This window comes from Grampus griseus (genome assembly GCF_964374135.1).
Source record: "Grampus griseus genome assembly, chromosome: 4".
NCBI classification, from domain to species: Eukaryota; Metazoa; Chordata; class Mammalia; order Artiodactyla; family Delphinidae; genus Grampus; species Grampus griseus.
Window position 1 is genome coordinate 83,181,596 of NC_138997.1, and position 19,257 is coordinate 83,200,852.

At 34.0% G+C, this 19,257-nt stretch overlaps 1 protein-coding gene across 1 annotated transcript in view; it reads right to left on the reverse strand.

The window, feature by feature from the left end:
• The window catches only part of DTHD1 (death domain containing 1), a gene marked incomplete at both ends in the record, with an annotated part of 70,221 nt that overhangs the window by 41,684 nt on the left and 9,280 nt on the right, over positions 1-19,257 (reverse strand). Inside the window, 4 exon segments of the mRNA XM_082654028.1 lie at positions 327-616; positions 2,316-2,480; positions 17,594-17,838; positions 18,912-19,091. Coding sequence (XP_082510154.1) covers positions 327-616; positions 2,316-2,480; positions 17,594-17,838; positions 18,912-19,091 — 880 coding nt within the window.

A 19,257-nucleotide genomic window follows, 5' to 3' on the forward strand; every position in this document is an offset into this window, starting at 1 on the left:
AGTGAAAACAGAGGAATATTTACGAGGCAACGACACTGGTGTAGGAAAGAGATGATCCTAGCTTGAACGCATCTATACAAATTATGGAGAAGATTATTTCTAAAAGTGTCACTTAGGGTCTTCCCATTAAGGAATGTGCATGCTCTAAAAAGAGAAGAGGCGGACTGGAAAGAAAGAATTTAATAAGTCCTTTTTCTTTTCCTACTTTTCCAAAGCTTCCCCTCAGTTCTTTGAAGATTTCCTTAGTAAAACATGTTTAGTGGACTCCTTCTGAAGCTTGTGGCTGATAACCCATAGAACATGCAAAAAGATTTCTTGATACTTACTTGAAGCAAATATGTTTCCAGTAAACCTTAAAAGGAGTTGTTCTCCTTCTTTCACTTGGAAATGGCGAGATGGCTCTGGAGGACCACTAGACGCTTCCAAGCGCAAGTTCCTAAGCACCTGATGTAAATCTTTAGAAAGCACCACTAAAATGACAATTCTATGTGGGTTGTCTTTCTGGTGATAAAGTACAATGCAAACAGTGATGCTGAGCATGGCTTCCTCCAAAGACTTCACAAAAGAAACCGAATGGCTATTGTCCACAATGGAAGACCGGTGAAGCACTATAAACCTGCATGGAAGAAAGAAGGAGTAACCTGAGGGAAACAGCCAGTTTCAAAAATATCAAGAATAACTAATAACACCCCCAAAAAGCCATTATTAACCAAACCTCCTTTAAAAATCAAGCATTCTGATGACTAATTGATTAAATTCATGAATGACTTGAATGAAACTCTTGGCAATCAGGAAACCAGCTTAAATCAAGTTCTAAAACAGATGCCCATAAACAAAGAAGTCATCCAGCCTCAGCTTAGCTCTAAATATGGCGGCATATTTTAAATTATATTTTAACTAACATTACCAAAGAGTATTACTTCAAAAAGAGAAAGATGATCCAGATAATCTGTTTACTATCAATAGGACACAAAATATATGTCATTATTAAGTGGAGATTGAAATATTCATCTCTGTCACTGTGTGATAAGAGTTGTTATGGTGGACCCTGTATGAGTTGAATTGTGTCCCCTCCACCCAAATCCTGTGTTGGAGGCCAAATTCCCAGTACCTCGGAATGCAACCTTATTTGAAGATATGGTCTTTACAGAGGTAATCAAATCAGTGTGAGGTCATTAGAGTACACCCTAATCCAGTATGACTGGTGTCATAAAAAATAAATTTGGACACAAATATGCATACAGAGAGAATGCCATGTGAACATGAAATGAGCCATCTATAAGCCAAGGAAAGAGGCCTGGGACAGATCCCTGAGAGTCCTCAGAAGGAATAAACCTTGCCAACACCTTGATTTTGGACTTCTAGCATCCAGAAATGTAAGACAATACATTTCTGTTGTTTAAGCCACTGAGTTTGTGATACTTTATGATGGCAGCCTAGCAAACTAATTCAAATCCCTCTTCCTGGTCTGGCCCACCTGTAGCCCAACCGTTCTCAAGAAAATTGCTCTATAAGAGCCCCCTCCCCCAGAACAGCATCACATCCACAGACGAAGACTAACTGATGCAAGAGTGTAAAGCCAGCCTCCTTGGAACTCACACTTCAGAGCTCCCCTGAGGTATCAGGCTGAGGTAAAACTTCAGCTCAAGCCATAATTTCTCCCATTTCTTCCCTTATCCTCCCTGCTTTCTTTCATCACTCTACAGGAGTCTCCTGAGAGCCCTCTCTCAAAGAATCACTTGCATTCTCATCGTAGACTCTTTTTCTAGGGAACTGACCCAAGACAATTATAGATGTAAGTTCTTCCTTTATGAGATAAAGGCTATCTTTGGACATGTGATTGCCCTCTCTTTATGAGTGTCTACTTCTCAGGAACCTTAACACGTCTAACTCTTCTCATAATGAGCTGTCTAGAAAACATGGAAATGAGAAAGCAAAATGAGGACACTGGAATAACAAATTCAGTTTATATATACATAGGAGATAAGCATAATATGAATGGTTAATTACTATCTCCATGAAATTTCAGAAATGAAGGTGCTATTTTAAAACTATTTTGGAGTTAGAAGAAAGCTGTAAAAATAAATTTAAGTTAAGAGTGGTTTCCAACAGCACCTATTAAACTATCGTGAATGAAATTACTGATAGTATATTCATGTCAGGCCTAGTTTGCATTTTAAGCACCCCCTAAAGGACTATTCATATTTCTATTTGAGGAATAAAAGGTCTAATCCTATGATTCTACTTCTGTAAACATCAATTACGAACCATCAGGATATAATATCATCAATATTTTTTGTTTACTGTTGTATTACCTCTCTAAATGTTCACACAATTCAAATGATATCAAGCCACTTTGCACGGTTCTCACCATGAAACCATCAAGCACAAACCAACCACTGTCTTGGCTTCTGAATCCCAATAATTTCAAAGATTCACAAGCATTGTTCCCAGGTTTTCTTATGGAAGTGCTTTTTGTCCTATAATCTGGAAGCAGAAGAGAAACTGGTAAAATTTGTGTAGCATAAATCATATTTAATGCATTCATTCTTTCATTAAGTGAATAATCCAATAACAATTCAGTAAGTATATGTTATGTGCCAGTAATTATGCTTTGCACCAGGAACATAAAGATAAGGTATATATTGCCCTTGCTCAACAGAAGCTCACAGTATTACAATATTAAACAATCACAGGACAAGGTGATCTGTGTGGTAATGAAGAGAATGTACAGGGTGGTTTAACAGCAGAAGGAAGGTGTTCAGGAAAGCTTGCAAAGTGAAAATACTAGTATTGAAGATGAGCTTTGGAGAATGAGAAACATTTTACTACTGGCAAAAGAGTTAAGGGAATATCCCAAGTCAATAAATTCACTGATGTAAACTGATGCTTTAGGATAGCCAAGTCTTGTGGTATAGCAACCATAGACTCTGGAGCAATACTGCCTACTTCCAAATTCTGAGTGGCTCTACCTCTTATTAACTGTATGACCATGAACAAGTTATTTGACCTCCCTATATTTCAGTCTTCTTATCTGTAATATGAGTGTAATAATACTATCCACCTCATGGGATTAAATGAGTTAAAATTTGTAAAGCACTTAAAATTGTAGTAAGGATAAATGGTATTGATATTCTCACCCTAATTCCTACAGCAGACATGGCCAATTAGCTTTCTTGTACAATTCTCCTTGCTAACTTGCCCCACCCCAAAGCTTAAAAGAGACAACTGTATATACTATGTGATACTTTCTCCCAACCAGAGCTGATTTCGCTAACACTAGATCAACTTCCAATACCCAGGCAATTTGATTTCTTTCTTTGAAATTTGACTAAGAAAAAGGCCCAGAGATTGTAACTTATTGTCCTTTGGCTGTAGTGCCCTGGGCTATGAATATGAATAAGCAGAGAGATTATTAAGAAAGGAAAAACAGAGCAGATGCTAAGAGAGAAAAGGAAAAAAAAACAAGGTGAAAGAATTAGGGTAATTTTAGAGATGGAGAAAGCAGAGAGTACCTATTGTAGCCTTACAATAAACTCTTCTTAAATTCACTTAAATGGGTGTCTTAAATGGGTATTCACTTAAAAGCTACAGAAAGAAAAATACTTGATACTGAACATCTTGCTGGAAAAAGGAAAACAAAACCTGGTCTAATGCTGCTAAAACCCACAAGGGGGACAGAACCGTTCTAGCTAGGTACTAAAGAATGAAGACGTAAGTGTGAATCCCACATCTTTATTTGTGAATAGAATTAGTTAAGGGTTTAAAACCACTTTAGTTTCACAGGTTTAGCTGTCCTATAAATCATAAATTAGGAACTGAACTAGATTTAAAATGTCTACTTTGAAAACTTTAGACTCTGTTGATCAACCAGATTAAAATCAAGAGGATAGGGGAAAATATAACAGTTTTTGGCTTTTGGTTTATACAAATATGGTAAAATTTTTAACACTTGGAAGATAATAATCTATTAACACAGGAAGATATACTCATACTGAATCCAGAACTTTGGTCATTTACTAGAAATTGACTTAATTATATGTAATATATATTTTTTTTCTGATAATAACTCCTACTTTTTTCCTAATAATAGTCTGTTTTCTGTGAAAACCTACATGTTTTCAGCTGCAGTGGAGCTGACCCTACTCCCAGGTCTAGGTGGGTATATGACCTGAGCCAATTAGTACATTTGGCATTCATCAGTGTTGTTTTCAAAATACCCAATTTCCCCCTACCATTCTGAGCTCATGATAGAGTTTCACTTCCTTGTCCCCTATGGTTGAGTGAGGCCATGTGACTTGTTCTGGTTAATGAATAGTGAACAATGTCATTCTGTCATTTCCAGGCTAAGCATTTAATTACTAGTGTGGGTCTATCCAAAGGTCTTTCTTCTGCCACCATGACAGCAACCAAACAGTGGCTGCCCTTCAGCTTAAGTCTAGGAGTGAGACGACCAAGCCTGTCTTTGATGAATCAGGTTTGTGTTACCATGCCATAAACTAGGCTAGCCTGCCTTGTACAGCACATCTTCCTTTTGGTTTTAGTGATCTGTTCAGTGATGGGTTTGTGACAGATTTGGAGTAAGAATAAGAGCCAGGGCTTTTATGTATACTCATGGGGAAAAGAAGTTTCCTCTTTTCTGCTGAACTTGGAGTTTTGAAGACATAGTAATATTACCAGCATGAGGAATAAGCATGTTGGAGGATGGAAGTGACACAGAGGAAGCAGAAAGAGAAGAGAGACTGGGTTTTTCCTGGTCCAAGAGAAATATTAAAATAAAAATATCCCCAGATTTGTAATTTATGTGGATCAAAGAATTCCTTTTCTCTTAAGCACTTTGTGTTTGTTTTTCTGTCACTTAAAATCAAAAAAGTCTTTAATGATATTAAGGTCAAATTTAAACTATTTTTTTTCCAGTTGAGATATAATTGACATGTAACTTTGTGCAAGTTTAATATGTACAATGTGATGATTTGATACTTGTATATACAATGTGATGATTTGATCCTTGTATATATTGAAAATTATTACCACAGGTGAGTTAGCACATCTATCACCTAAAATTTAGACTTTAATATGATAATAGATACAACTTATATTGAAATTAAATAATTTAGTGGCATCCTTATTTATCCCAGCTGTTCTTAACAGCACTGCAACTAAACACTTTTTTTTTAATACATACTATTAGCAAACTTTGACAACTAGTATTGCCAGACAGTGAATAGCCCTTGATTATACTCCACAAAAGATGACAGTTTGATATACTAATAGTTTCATAAAACATAATCAACCTTTATTAAATCAACTTGTTTATTCAAGAATAACTGACTTTGCTATTTCTTGAGTTCAAGGCTCTTTCAATGTCCAAAATTCCAGGCATTAAGGGAATTATGATTGGCCCATTTGGGGTCAAATATTCAAATATAATGAACAGGAACATTGAAGAACATGGAAGCTCCTTTAGATCCACTAGGATAGAAAATATAATTTCCAGAATTTCTCGTATAATTACCCAGAAATAAAATAGTAGTGTAGACAAACCATCAAGTGTCTTCCCCAGGCTGCCTTTTTCAAGTCTAAGAGTGTCCTGATGCATCATTCCCAGGTACAGGCCATAGTGCCACACAATTAAGATTTTTCCCTGAGATAAAAAAGGTTGTTCCAAGGTACCTCAATATTTTGTCTCTGCAAGTAGAAATAGACATTACAGGGAACTTTTCAAGGGTAGTTTCTTTTCTTGTTTTTTAGACTATATATTATTAAAATTTTTATTGGAGTATAGTTGCTTTATAATGTTATGTTATTTTCTACTGTACAGCAAAGTGAATTAGCTGTACATATACATATATCCCCTCTTTTTTGGATTTCCTTCCCATTTAGGTCACCACAGAGCACTCAGTAGAGTTCCCTGTGCTATAGAGTAGGCTCTCATTAGTTATCTATTTTATACATGGTATCAGTAGTGTATACATGTCAATCCAAATCTCCCATTTCATCCCACACCCCCTTCCCCCTTGGTATCCATACATTTGTGCTCTACATCTGTGTCTATTTCTGCTTTGTAAATAAGATCTCTGTACCTTCCTCTCAATTTTGCTGTGAACCTAAAACTGCACTAAAAATAGTCTAAACCACTAATCCATCTCACTGATGACGTAAGATGTGGATCATCTTTTCAAATGTTTATCTGCCAACTGTACATCTTCTTTGGTGGGTATCTGTTAAGGTTTTTGGCCTATTTGAATCAGGTCTTTGTTTTTTTGTTGTCAAGTCTTAGGAGTTCTTTGTAAAGTTTGGATAAGAGTCCTTTATCAGATGTGTCTTTTGCAAATATTTTCTCCCAGTTTGTGGCTCACCTTCTCATTCTCTTGACATTGTCTTCCCCGGAGCAGAAGTTTCTAATTTTATGAAGTCCAGCATATCAATCATTTATTTCATGGACTACACCTTTGATGTTGTATCTAAAAAGTCATTGCCATACCCAAGATCATTTAGATTTTCACCTATGTTACCTTCTAGGAGTTTTATAGTTTTCTGTTTTACATTTATGTCTACATTCTACTTTGAGTTAACTTTTGTGAAGGGTATAAGATTTGTGTATAGATTCTTTTTTTTTTTTTTGCATGTGGATGTTCACTTGTTCCACTGTCTTTGCTCCATTGTATTGCCTTTTCTCCTTTGTCAAAGATCAGTTGACTATATTATGTGGATCTATTTATGGACTATTTATTCTGTTCCATTGATCTATGTGTCTATTCTTTTGTCATCAATACCACGCTGTCTTGATTACCGTAGCTTTATAGTAAGTCATAAAGTCAGGTAGTCCTCCAATGTTGGTCTTCTCCTTCAATATTCTGTTGGCTATTCTGAGTAATAGTTTCTTTTTGATTTGGAAATTAAATTAAATTCTTCCTCACTTGGCTTTCCAATCCACAGGTAACATTATACGTTCTTAAGTATAAAAGTATATAATAAAGTAAAAATATTTCTAGTATACTACCTCCAAATTTAATAAATGTGAAAAATCATATTTGCTCAGTAAGCACTTACCTCAAAATTTTGCTGAAATAATTTCATTCTATTAAGTGAGATTAACCTGTGTCAACAACATTGTACTGACTGATCAGTACAAAGAAAAATATGGCATGTGTGGTTTTACTTTTTATAAAATTACCATTTCTTAATGTAAAACATGGTGCTTATAGTTGATAACACTGTTATATAGTTGAAATTTGCTAAGAGAAGAGAGTAGAATTTAAATGTTCTCACCAAAAATTTTTTTAAAAGGTTGATATGTGAGATGATGAATGTGTAAATTAGCTAGATGGGAGGAATCTTCACAGTGTATCCATATATAAAATCTCCATGATGTATGCTTTAAATATTTTACAATTTTCTTTGTTAATTATACCTCAGTAAAACTAAAAATTAAATAAATAAAATGACTTTTTTACGTGGAATCTTTTAACTATTATAAATTAAATATACAAGACACAAGATTATAAATAACAAATTGACACTAAGTAATCTAAGTTCTCTATCTCCCTAAGGCTAAACAACTAAATCCTGATAAATATGCTTTCTAATGTGTTTTTTTTTGGCTTGCAATAAGCAGAAGGAATCTTAAAGGAATGTCCCAAATTCCCCTCCAAAACATCTGTGAAGCCAGGGTCAAATCAGGGGGCAAACAGCCAGGAATTATGGGATTACTATGAGGACAAATTCCTTTCCAATAACTTAGATACAGGAGACTAAAGCTTTAAGTGATAATCAAGTGAGCAAAACAAGGAGCTGTGATCCTTGAGATCTTCACCATAAAAGGTGAACTTGAGAACTTGACCAAGACTCTCAAAGAGGTTGAAGTAGTCCCAGGTAAGTAGCACCTGGTTCTCAGCATAGACAGAAATATATGCCATCTGGAGGAAAGCAGCTCCATTTACAACTGCAGAAATCTCATATATACATAATCACAAACAAAAGTCCCCAAACATATAAAGAGATAAATACCATGAATGACAGCCAGCAGAAATAACAGGCAACACCCTCAAAAACTGCAGGTATCAGAATTAGTAGTTACAGTATGAAAAAACAGCTATATATGAAAAGTTTAATAAGATAAAGGGCAGTATCATAAAAATAAGCAGTCAGCAAGAGACTATCGAGAATGATGAGGGAAATCTGAATATGAACTAAATAGAACCTTAAGATATAAAAAATATAATTGCTGGAAACAAAAAGTCGATGATAGATTAAAAGTATATTTTAAAGTATACAATATTTGTGGCAATTGAACTGAAATGTGAAAAAATTACACAGAATATAGCATACAGAGACAGGAAGTTGGAAAATGTAAAAGAGAAGAAAAGAAATATGGAATTTAGAAAGATATGGCCTAATATACATCTCATTGGAAATTCAGAAGTATGGAGTACATAAAATGGAGGTGAGGCAATATTTGATTAGAAAACATATAAGAATTTTTCAGAAATGTGAAAATGCTGTATGATAGCATTTATATGTGGAATCTACACAATACAACAAACTAGTGAATAAAACAAAAAAGAAGCAGACTAAAAGATATAGAGAAGAAACCAGTGGGGAGAGGGAAGTGGGGAGGGACAAAGCAGGGGTAGGGGAAGAAAGGGTAATTATGGGATTATATGAAATCATGTGTGTGAAACTTTTTAAAATTGTAAAGCACTATAGAATTTTTAAAAATCTTTCATTTAAATAAGTACATAAAGTCCTTCAAAAACACAAATGAATAAGTAGTTACAAGAAGGTCTAAAAGCAATAAAATTTATTTTTTAAATCTAAAAAAATGTAAATCCACTTATTCAGAAAGCATAATGTATTGTATTCAGAAAAAGTGTTTAAAATTTACATCTAGATACATCATAGAAAAATTCAGAAATCCAAGTACAAAGAAAAGATATTAAAAGCAGCCAGCAAGATAAAGCAGATCACCCAAAAAGTTATGAAAATAAAATTCACTGAGATCTTCCCGGCATCAATAATTAAGTCCATGAACAGTGGCATAATATCCCCAAAGAAATGAGGAAAAACTCAATATAAATCAAGGATCTTAAGCCAGATCAGTAGCTGGTCTCCAGAGATACTAACCATACCTCTCAATATTCATGTCACTGTGTAGCACTCTCCCACGATGGACTAGAGACAGTTCCGAGACTGGCTTCAATCAATAGAATATTTCAGAAATGGTGATCTGATAACTCCGGGCTTAAAAATTAAGAAAGTCTGGCAATGTCTGCTTTTGTACTTTTGAAAGCCCTGATCCTCCATGTCATTAGTCCAGCTATTCTTCTGGAAAGAGCCCACGACAGAAAGAGGCCATAAGGAGAAGTCAGGTGGAAAGAAAGAGACCTTGAGACTACCTGGAGAGAGAACGAGGCCCAGCCATTTCAGCATACCAGCGGAGTCCAGGCTTGCAGCTACCACTGCCAGGATTCCAGACATGTGAATAAACCCATCTTGGACTTTCCAGACTCAGCACCATCTTACTGCAATGCATAACAGACCCTAGGCAAGATAAACCAAAGAACAGTCCAACTGAGACCCCAAACAACCCACAGAATCAGGAGAACTAGTAAAGTGGCTGTTGTTTGGAATAGTTTGATATGAAGAAATAGATAACTGAAACACACAGCAAAATTCTATTTCAAGAAAAACAATATACAAACAAATGCTCATGGATTGGAAGAATTAATATTCCATACTACCCAAGGTGATCTATAGATTCAATACAATCCCTATCAAAATCCCAATGGTACTCTTTATAGAAATAGAAAAAATTTTTCTAAAATTCATATAGGACCAAAAAAGACCCTGAGTAAGCAATCTTGAGTAAGAACAAAGTTGGGGGCATCACATGTCCTGATTTCAAAATATATCACAAAGCTACAGTAACAACAGTATGGAACTGGCATAAAAACAAACATAAAGACCAATGGAACAGAGTAGAAAGCCTAGAAATAAATCCACACATCTATAGCCAACTGATCTTCTACAAGAATACCAAGAACACACAATGGGGAAAGGCTACCCTATTCAATAAATGGTTTGGGGAAAACTGGATATTCATATGCAGAATGAAATTGGACTTATCTCACACCACATGCAAAAATTAACTCAAAATGGATTAAATACATAAACATGCTGACTGGAAGGAAAAACAAAACTTTCATTGCTTAAAGTTGATGCAAGAGTTTACATAGAAAACTTGAAGGAATTCTCGAAAACAAATATTAGAAATAATGAGAAGGTTTAGAAAGGCGGCTGGCTTCAATACCACTGCAGAAAAATCTAATGCATTCATATATATATATATATATATATATATATATATATATTTTATGAGAAAACAAAAATTTTGCATACCATTTATAATAGCAGTTAAAACTATAAGGTATCTAGGAATAAGCCTAGCAAAGCGTGTGTAATACATATGTGGGACTTTGATAACACTTCATTGAAAGACATTATAAAACTACACAAATTGAAGCATATATTATAGGTAACAGATTTAAAGGCTTAATATGCTAAAGATGTCATTTTTCTCCAAATTGACCCATACGTCAGAGGAAATTACTAGCAAAATCCTAACAGAGTTCGTTCTTGCGGACCTTAACAAACTGATTCTATTTTATATGAATGGGAAAGTTTCAAGATAAACAGAAACAAAAATTCTCCTGAATAAAAAGAATATGATATGGCTTACCTATCAGATATCGACTTTTTAATTATAAAGCCTTAATAACTATGACGGTGTTAGATTGGCTCAGAACTATGTAAAAAGACTGACCAATGGGACAGCTCAGAAGAAGAAAACTTGTTGTGTGACAGAGGAGGCTTTGCAGATTGTTAGGGAAAGAAAGAATCGTTCAATAAATCATGCTGGTAAAATGTTATCCACATGGAAAAAAAGAATTCCTACCTCACACTGTATATAAAATTCAATATCAGATGGATCAAAGACTTCCTTGAAATTCAAACCTTTAAAATTATAAGATAAAAAAAGGACCATTTTTATAATTTAGGAGATATAAGTATTTTAGGACCGGGCAAAAAGCACTGATCATAAAAGAAAAACATGATAAATCTGTCACATAAATATAAAAATACAGACCACAAACTGGCAAAGGATTAACACTGAGACCATAAACAATCCTACAAATCAATGTAAAAACTTCAAAAATGAGCGAAGAAATTAAGATACCTCACATATAAGAAAACACAATGTCTAACAAAAGCAATTATGAACGATGTCACCTTCATTGTAATCAGAGCATTGCAGATTAAAACCACATGAGATCCATTTTACATCTATTAAATTTTCCAAATTACAAAATCTGACAATATGCAAGGCTAGAAAAGATAAAAAGCAATAGTGGGAGCATGAAATTTAGTTCTACCAGTTCGTAAAACTTGTAAAATTGTACATGTGCATACCCTATGACTGAACATGACTTCTAGGTAGATACTCTAAAGAAATGCTTACACAAATACACTTTGAGTGAAGAATAATCATAATAGTACTATTCGTTTTAGCAAAAAAGTTGAAATTACCCAAATGTCCATCAGTAAGAACACTGGTAAATAAAATACAAAGTTATTCAATAGAATATTATATAGAAGTGAAAATGAACTTTTTTATAAATGGAAAAGCAAGACTATAAGACTATACACAGTAGGGTACCACTTTTACAAACAGTAAGCACAAACAAAACCAAACAAGGTATTGTATAGTGATGAATACAAATATATTGGGACTTCCCAGGTGGCGCAGTGGTTGAGAGTCTGCCTGCCGATGCAGGGGACATGGGTTCGTGCCCCGGTCTGGGAAGATCCCACATGCCGCAGAGTGGCTGGGCCTGTGAGCCATGGCCGCTGAGCCTGTGTGTCCGGAGCCTGTGCTCTGCAACGGGAGAGGCCACAACAGTGAGAGGCCCGCGTACCACAAAAAAAAAAAAAAAATATATATATATATATATATATATATATATATATATATATATATATATATATATAGATAAAACTAAAAAGTAAAAGCAAAGGAATGATTCATAATTTCCTAGTAGTGGTTAACTTTGGTGAAGATGAAGAGCAATTAGGGTAGCGAAGTAAGGGATGGGATGGGGAGAGATAAGTAAGGAGATGTAATTGTATTGATAATATCTAATTTCTTAAGTTATGTGGTAGCTTTACCAGTTTCTCCATTTTATTATTTTTTGTGATACGATGCATATATTGTACAAATATTCTTGTGTATGACTCACATATTACATTTTAATAAGATGATCTTAAAACCAATAGCATTATATAGAAATGGCATTTTTCATGCAAAAAATTTCCCATCTAACTCTCTAAAATATTTCTTGCATAATATGGAATAAGTTTCCATTTAAGAAATTAATTTCTCCTTTCATTACTGTCAAGAAATCTTTTCTGGCTGGTAATTAAATAACTCTCATCTTTTCCCCAGAAATCATTTACACATGAAAGAATGAACTGCAACAAAGACCTTTTATTCTTTATATTCAAACTATGTTTTGGCCTCAAATCGTTTTTATCTTCTGAGGTATGGATTGCTTCATTGTGTTTCTATTTCCACAGAAAATGTTCAACTGGCTTTCACTCTTTGATGAAAGAATGTTAAATAAATAGTTCATATAGGTTCTCATTTAATTGTTTTATGCTACACTGGATGGGGAAAATGCACCACCCATGTCTATCTCTAATAGCAACAGAGCATATTATAACTTATCAATTTAGTATTGTCAGAAAGTATAGAAAATTAATGACACAATTTACTTTTCCACAAATTTACTCATTAATTTATTTAATTCACCTAATTCAACATAGCACTGACTATGTTATAATTATGCTGAGGGATGATAAATGGAAAAGGGAATTTAATAACACTATGGTGTGATTTAGGATGTACAAAAGAATAGGGCTGGCACAAAGAGAGGAGTGTTCAATCCCTCCTGGAGATCAGAGACTGTCTTGACAGACAAGGAAAGAGCTGAGCTTCAGCTTATAGAATAAATGAGAGTTCTTCAGCTAAACATGGTAGAAAAAGCGAAGAGATCATGTACTAAGGCAAAGAAATGGAGAAGAAAAAAGAAATTGACACTGGCTAGTTGAATTGGTGACAAATGGCAATCTTAGAATGCTGGATGAAATGTCACACACACACACACACACACACACACACACACACAAGTTGGAGGAACTCAAAAGCTGGAAAGAAAATCTCCTAGATTTGGGAAAAAAAAATCTCAAAAAGCTAGAATCCTCTTTCCTCTCTTGGGAACATGAAGGACTGAATCTATGAATCCTCCCACCCTCATCAGCCTGCTCCCCGCCACCAACCATGCACACACACCAGATGTGTGCAGTCTAGAGTCTAACATGTACTCAGGCACATTAGATACAGCCTCCAGCTGTCAGCTGGAACTAACTCAGTCAAAAAACTGGAATCCCCAAAGGGCAGCACTGGCTATGAAATGAGAAACAACAAAAACAACCAAAATCCCTTTGAACACTAGCTCAAGAAAGCAACAAAGAAGCACACAGAAGCTGCTCTGGGTGGAAGGGAAGGGGAGAAGAAAAGCTGATCTGATCAAAAATTATAATCAATACTCAGAAATGAATTTCTAAGGCTAAGAGTCATAGAATGGAATTAGTATGATAGTCTACTAGATTAACCATGGTAATAGATAACATAGTTAACATCATGCTCGTAGATGATAGAATAATCTGAATGAAACTTAAAAAAAAAAGTGTTTACAATGATTAAAAGAATAAAAGAAGAAATAGGAAGCATAATGTAAAAACATAGTACCTTGGGAAAAGTTTTCTTAAGACCTTTAAAATATAGCAATAGCCTTTTAGAAATGAGAATTTTAATTAATAAAATGAATAGCTTAAACAATTGACAGTAAAATTGGTAAAATATATAATAAATCTAAGGAAACCTCTGCAAATACAACATATAAAGTATTAAAAAATATTTAACATTAAAATGGACAACAGAATAAATTGTTTAACCCATTTATATTTATTTAATATAACTGATGATTTTATTTATATGGTATTTTCTCTTTGATGTCACCATGCTGTTTTCTTGTTTACTTTCTGTTGCCACTTTGCCGTATGAATTTTTACTTTTTCTTTTGCTTTTATATTATTTATATTCAATACCAGATATTTGAAAATAAGAATTACTCTCCTATTCTTGATTTCTTAAATTTTATTTTATCCTTAGCTCATTAATTTTATCTATTTATTTATTTTATTAAGAACAAGTGAGTAGTACATTTTGTGAGCCCTTGTATTAAAAAACAAAAAAACTTGTTTGTTAGGTGAAAACCCTAATTCCACAACATCTTCCCTTCAAATCTTTGAAGGCTTTAGTCCATTTTTCCTTGATATTTCATGCTGCAAAGAATGAGCCTAGGTCTAGACTGATTTTATTCCTTCTTAATCTGTTTGTGCTGAATGGATGCTTATAGAATTATGTTTTATTTAAATGTACATTTCAATTTGCCATGTTTTATCTAAGTATAGGGTTTTTTTTCCTAAATTTTGAAATCAACACTTTCTAACTCAAGGTTTTAATCAACATCAGAAAATCACATTTTCATGCCTTTGATTGTTGCTTCTTGTATGATTGTTTTGGTCTCTTTCAATGGTCCTTATAATTATTAGGTTACATCACTTCAGATGAGTCCTTATCATACCTTGGTGACTTTTCATCTGAGCTTTTTATCTTTGTATCTCATCCTGTTGTTCTTCATTCTTTTCCTGGTCTATCCTGATGGCTTTCTGTTTCTTAGAAATTTTGCTTATTGAATACTACTTAAACTTACAAATAGATTTCTATAAAATCCTCCAGGTAACTGTAATTCTCATTATTCAAATTACTGTGAAATGTCAGGATGACATTCTCTTTCCTTATTTCTATAGTTTGTTTTTTGTTATTTTTGTTCTTCTTTTGAAGTCTTGGTACTGATTGGTATTGATTTTTTTTTTTTCCTTAAGACATCATGGAGGACTTGGGTTTTTTCTTATCCTTGAAAATATTTTTCTGCCCACTTTCAATTTGGTTGCTGTTTGAATCTCTTTCTTAGATCTAGAGGGCAGATCCATGTGCACAATTTCTAAACCAATTTTCAGTGTCTAGTCATTTTTACTGAGTATAATTTCTCTGGATGAAGGTGTAACCTTCTCCTATCTGTGCTGATTGGATTTACAATGCTTTGAGTCGACTAAATGTATGAAAATGTGCCACACTCAGCATGCATATCTTTTAGAGATCTTATTCCCTCTATCATTATCCCTATACTTTTGGCAATTACATTTTTGACAATGCAATACACTGCCTCTAATTTCTTTCCACATTCTGCCCTGTTGTTTCTGAGGGATATGGAAATACAGCAAAGGAGAGGCAAAGAAACACTGATCTAGTCACTTCCACAAATGATATCTGTGTATTACAGGGATACATTTTTATTCTCATTGGTATACATAGACTATGGGATCAACAATCAGGGACAGGCAAATTGGTTTTCTATTATCTTTCTGTGAAATAGAACTGATTTGTTTTATGATGTAAAGTACATGTCAGGCACAAATTATTTTTATTAATCCTTTGCAATCTACTCTATAGACAGTAGAAATACTAGATTCTAGCAATAGGTGACCAGTCAGAATAAATTTTTAGAGTAAAGCTCTCATCTTTAATATATATATGTATATATACATATAAAATGTATGTGTATATGAAGTACATATTTCTATATATTTTAGGGGCTTTTGAAAGAGAATGTCTTAATCTGTTAGACTAATACATTTAAATAGGAAGCTCCAGGATATTTCCGGTTTTAAATCTTACCTTACCATGATATACAGGAACATGGATTAACTCAGTGCCAATTGGGAGATATATATATATATCCCAAGTAGCAAAAGCAGGTACAAATGGATCATGTCTATATTTCTATGTTCTCTCTCACTTACCTAATACTAGGGAAAGTTTAACTTCATCTCCTAGCCACAACCCAATGTTCTACTATTGTCAGCTTCCTAAATTAGAAACAGTGGTAAAGAGCAAATAATCCACTTCTCTATTTCTAGTCTTGCAGCCTCAAACTAAATAGATGATGGCTACATAGAGTCATGATTAGGAATAGAGATATGTTGAGTCCAGACCAAGCTTGCACACTTCTCACGTACAGTCCTTCCCTGGTATCCAGATGCAAGAGATTGATTCTAGGACCCCCAGAGGTACCAAAATCTGTGGATGCTCAAGTCTCTTATGTAAAATGGCGTAGTCTTTGCATATAACCTACGCACATCTTCCCATATACTTTAATCATCTCAAGATTACTTACAATACTTAATACAATGTAAATGGTATGTAAATAGTTGCCAGTGCATGGCAAATTCAAGTTTTGCTGTCGGGAACTTGCTAGAATTTTTAAAAAATATTATCAACCCACAGTAGGTTGAATCCTCAGATGTGGAACCTGGGGATAACTGTACAAGTTCTTAATCTCATTGAGTTTCAGACTTCTCACTGATAAAATGAAGGTAGGGTGGTGGGGAGATTGGATGAGATAATGTACATAAGGAAACTGGCAAATAGTAACTTCTCAATTAATAATAATTTTTATTTCTTTCTGAACTTGTTTCTCCCTCTGATGTTTTTTCAAAGAAAAAAAGATTCCCTTCAGTACCAAAGAATAGAAAGGTCCCCTTCTACATTTCTTATTAGGAAAAAAAAGTAAGTATTAAATGAAAGGGCAGAAAATAAGATCAGGGTTACTATTATTCAGTGTATCCTATTTGTTGTTAACATCTCATTTCTGATTTCATTTCTGGCTGGTAACTCAATATGTATATTAGTCTTATTTGTGGGGATTTTTTTGAATTATAAAAATTAGGAGAGAAAGGAAACTGCCTATATGGCAAATATAGACTCAAATTTACTGCCTGCCGATGCAGGGGACACAGGTTCATGCCCCGGTCTGGGAAAATCCCACATGCCGTGGAGCGGCTGGGCCCATGAGCCACGGCCCCTGAGCCTGAGCGTCCGGAGCCTGTGCTCCGCAATGGGAGAGGCCACAACAGTGAGAGGCCCGCATACCAAAAATAAATAAATAAATAAATAAATAAATAAATAAATAAATATAGAGAGAGAGAGAGACTCAAATTTAATTTATTTTTTAAAAGATCAGGTTAATCTTTTCCCACATCAACGGAATGCTCTTAAACATAGAAATTACAATCATCATATCACATCTTTGTAATTAACCATATCATAAATTTTTTGAAAATAAGGATTGATTTTATCTCTTTTGTGTCAGTCTTTTCACATAGCATACTTGTGAACCTGTTACAGCTAAAATCATTACCGTTCTGGATACACAACATTTTATTTCCATATTAAAAATATTTCATCATATTTCAATACCGATATTTAAATACATCTGATTATACTTTAAATCATTTAAGTTTCTTTGTTTACCATCAAGTCAACTAGAGACATTAGGGTCTAACTCACCAGTTGAGGTATAAAGGTATGATTCTGTTTGTTGTGGCACTAGCTGTTCTTTTATGATCTATCTCAGACCCAAGATTTTTTTTATCAGGGTGTGTAGAGCAAGGTAGGAGTACAGTGATTGGCTTCTGGAAAAGATGTGTTGATGGGTGCTGAACATGAATCAGAGGGCTTGTGGATAGTACTGAGTAGGAAGTATCTTGCTGAGTTTTTAAATATGCCACCAGAGATGGGTCAATTGGTTGGACCTATACAAAGAAAAAATAGATATATATTCCTATATTTTAATAGCAGAAGATACAAAGTATCAGCACATTTCTAAGTCAATTTCCTGAAAATTTAATAGAACATAGTTTTATACATTTTTCTCTACATTGTTAGCTGGAATCTACACTATATTAATTTATAAAAGATCACAGGATTTGGTCTTCTTTTTGCAAAGTCTTTCTGAAATCTAGGTTCCTTGCTCTATGTTATAAATAACTGAGAAACACTCTTAACTGTAGGCAAAAAAATGACCTAGAAAACAAAATAGACATTTTATATAATTTCTAATTAGAACTATTGTTAGATCAAGTGATCTTCAGAAACTAGAAAAACAAGACTATATTTATTTGTTTCCTCTCACATAAGAATGGCTGATAAAAATAGCTAACATGATTCCAAAATTTCAAAGTTTATGGAAAATATTCTTGAATAAATTGTACATAATATGATTTCTTCCTAACTTTTCTTCTTTGCTTACCACTTATGGTAACAACTGGGAGAAACTAGGAGAGCATGAGGGAGAGTTAGGCTAGAAGGAAATATTGAGGAAATATGTCTTCTAAAATGTACATTGATATGTCATTGTACACCTTGTAAATAATGTTTGTATGTATTAAATTCTCATCCCAGAAAAGTACTGTTTAATAATTAAATATAACCAAATATTTACAATCATAAGTATTTTAATTGATTAACCTTTCTTTTAACCATCCTCTCAGGTGGAAAGCTTGAATCATACGAAAGTCCCAATGTCTGGCATTAATTCTATCATAGATACTCAACATTTGTTTTTGTCAACAAATATCATAAATAAAACAACACAAAAAATTAGCTATAAAAAGCTTTAAAATAAGGCAGGGATTTATTTTGGAATGAGATTTAATATGCTCCAAATCATCACTATATCAATGATGACACTGTAAGTTAGGTTATTAAAAGTATAAGAATTCATTTACTGTTATATTAAATATTTGTATCTTCTCAATCCTGTTTGGATGACGTTAGATGACCCACAAAATCTAGGAGAACAAACTCACCAGTTTTTAATATTTACCTTTAATTGTACAAGTACTGGTGAGCTGAAAACTCCTGGAGGGTAATTTAAGGATATTTGAGAATCCATGCTTGGCTTAAGAGTAAGGCCTTTCTTTGTTACTGTCAAGGACTCTTTCTTTAAACAAGACACAACAGAAAAGATACCCAACTTATAAACTTTCACTTCAGCACAGGTCACCTGTGTGGATTTAAGGACATTAAGACAATGACATTAAAGGACATTAATAGTGCATTGCTCTGGAAGTACATGCTGTACATATTCTCTGGCTATGGGAAAAAACAACAACTATATGCTGTCCCTGTAATCTCCCACATTTGAGAATTACTTCATTAACCCCAAATGG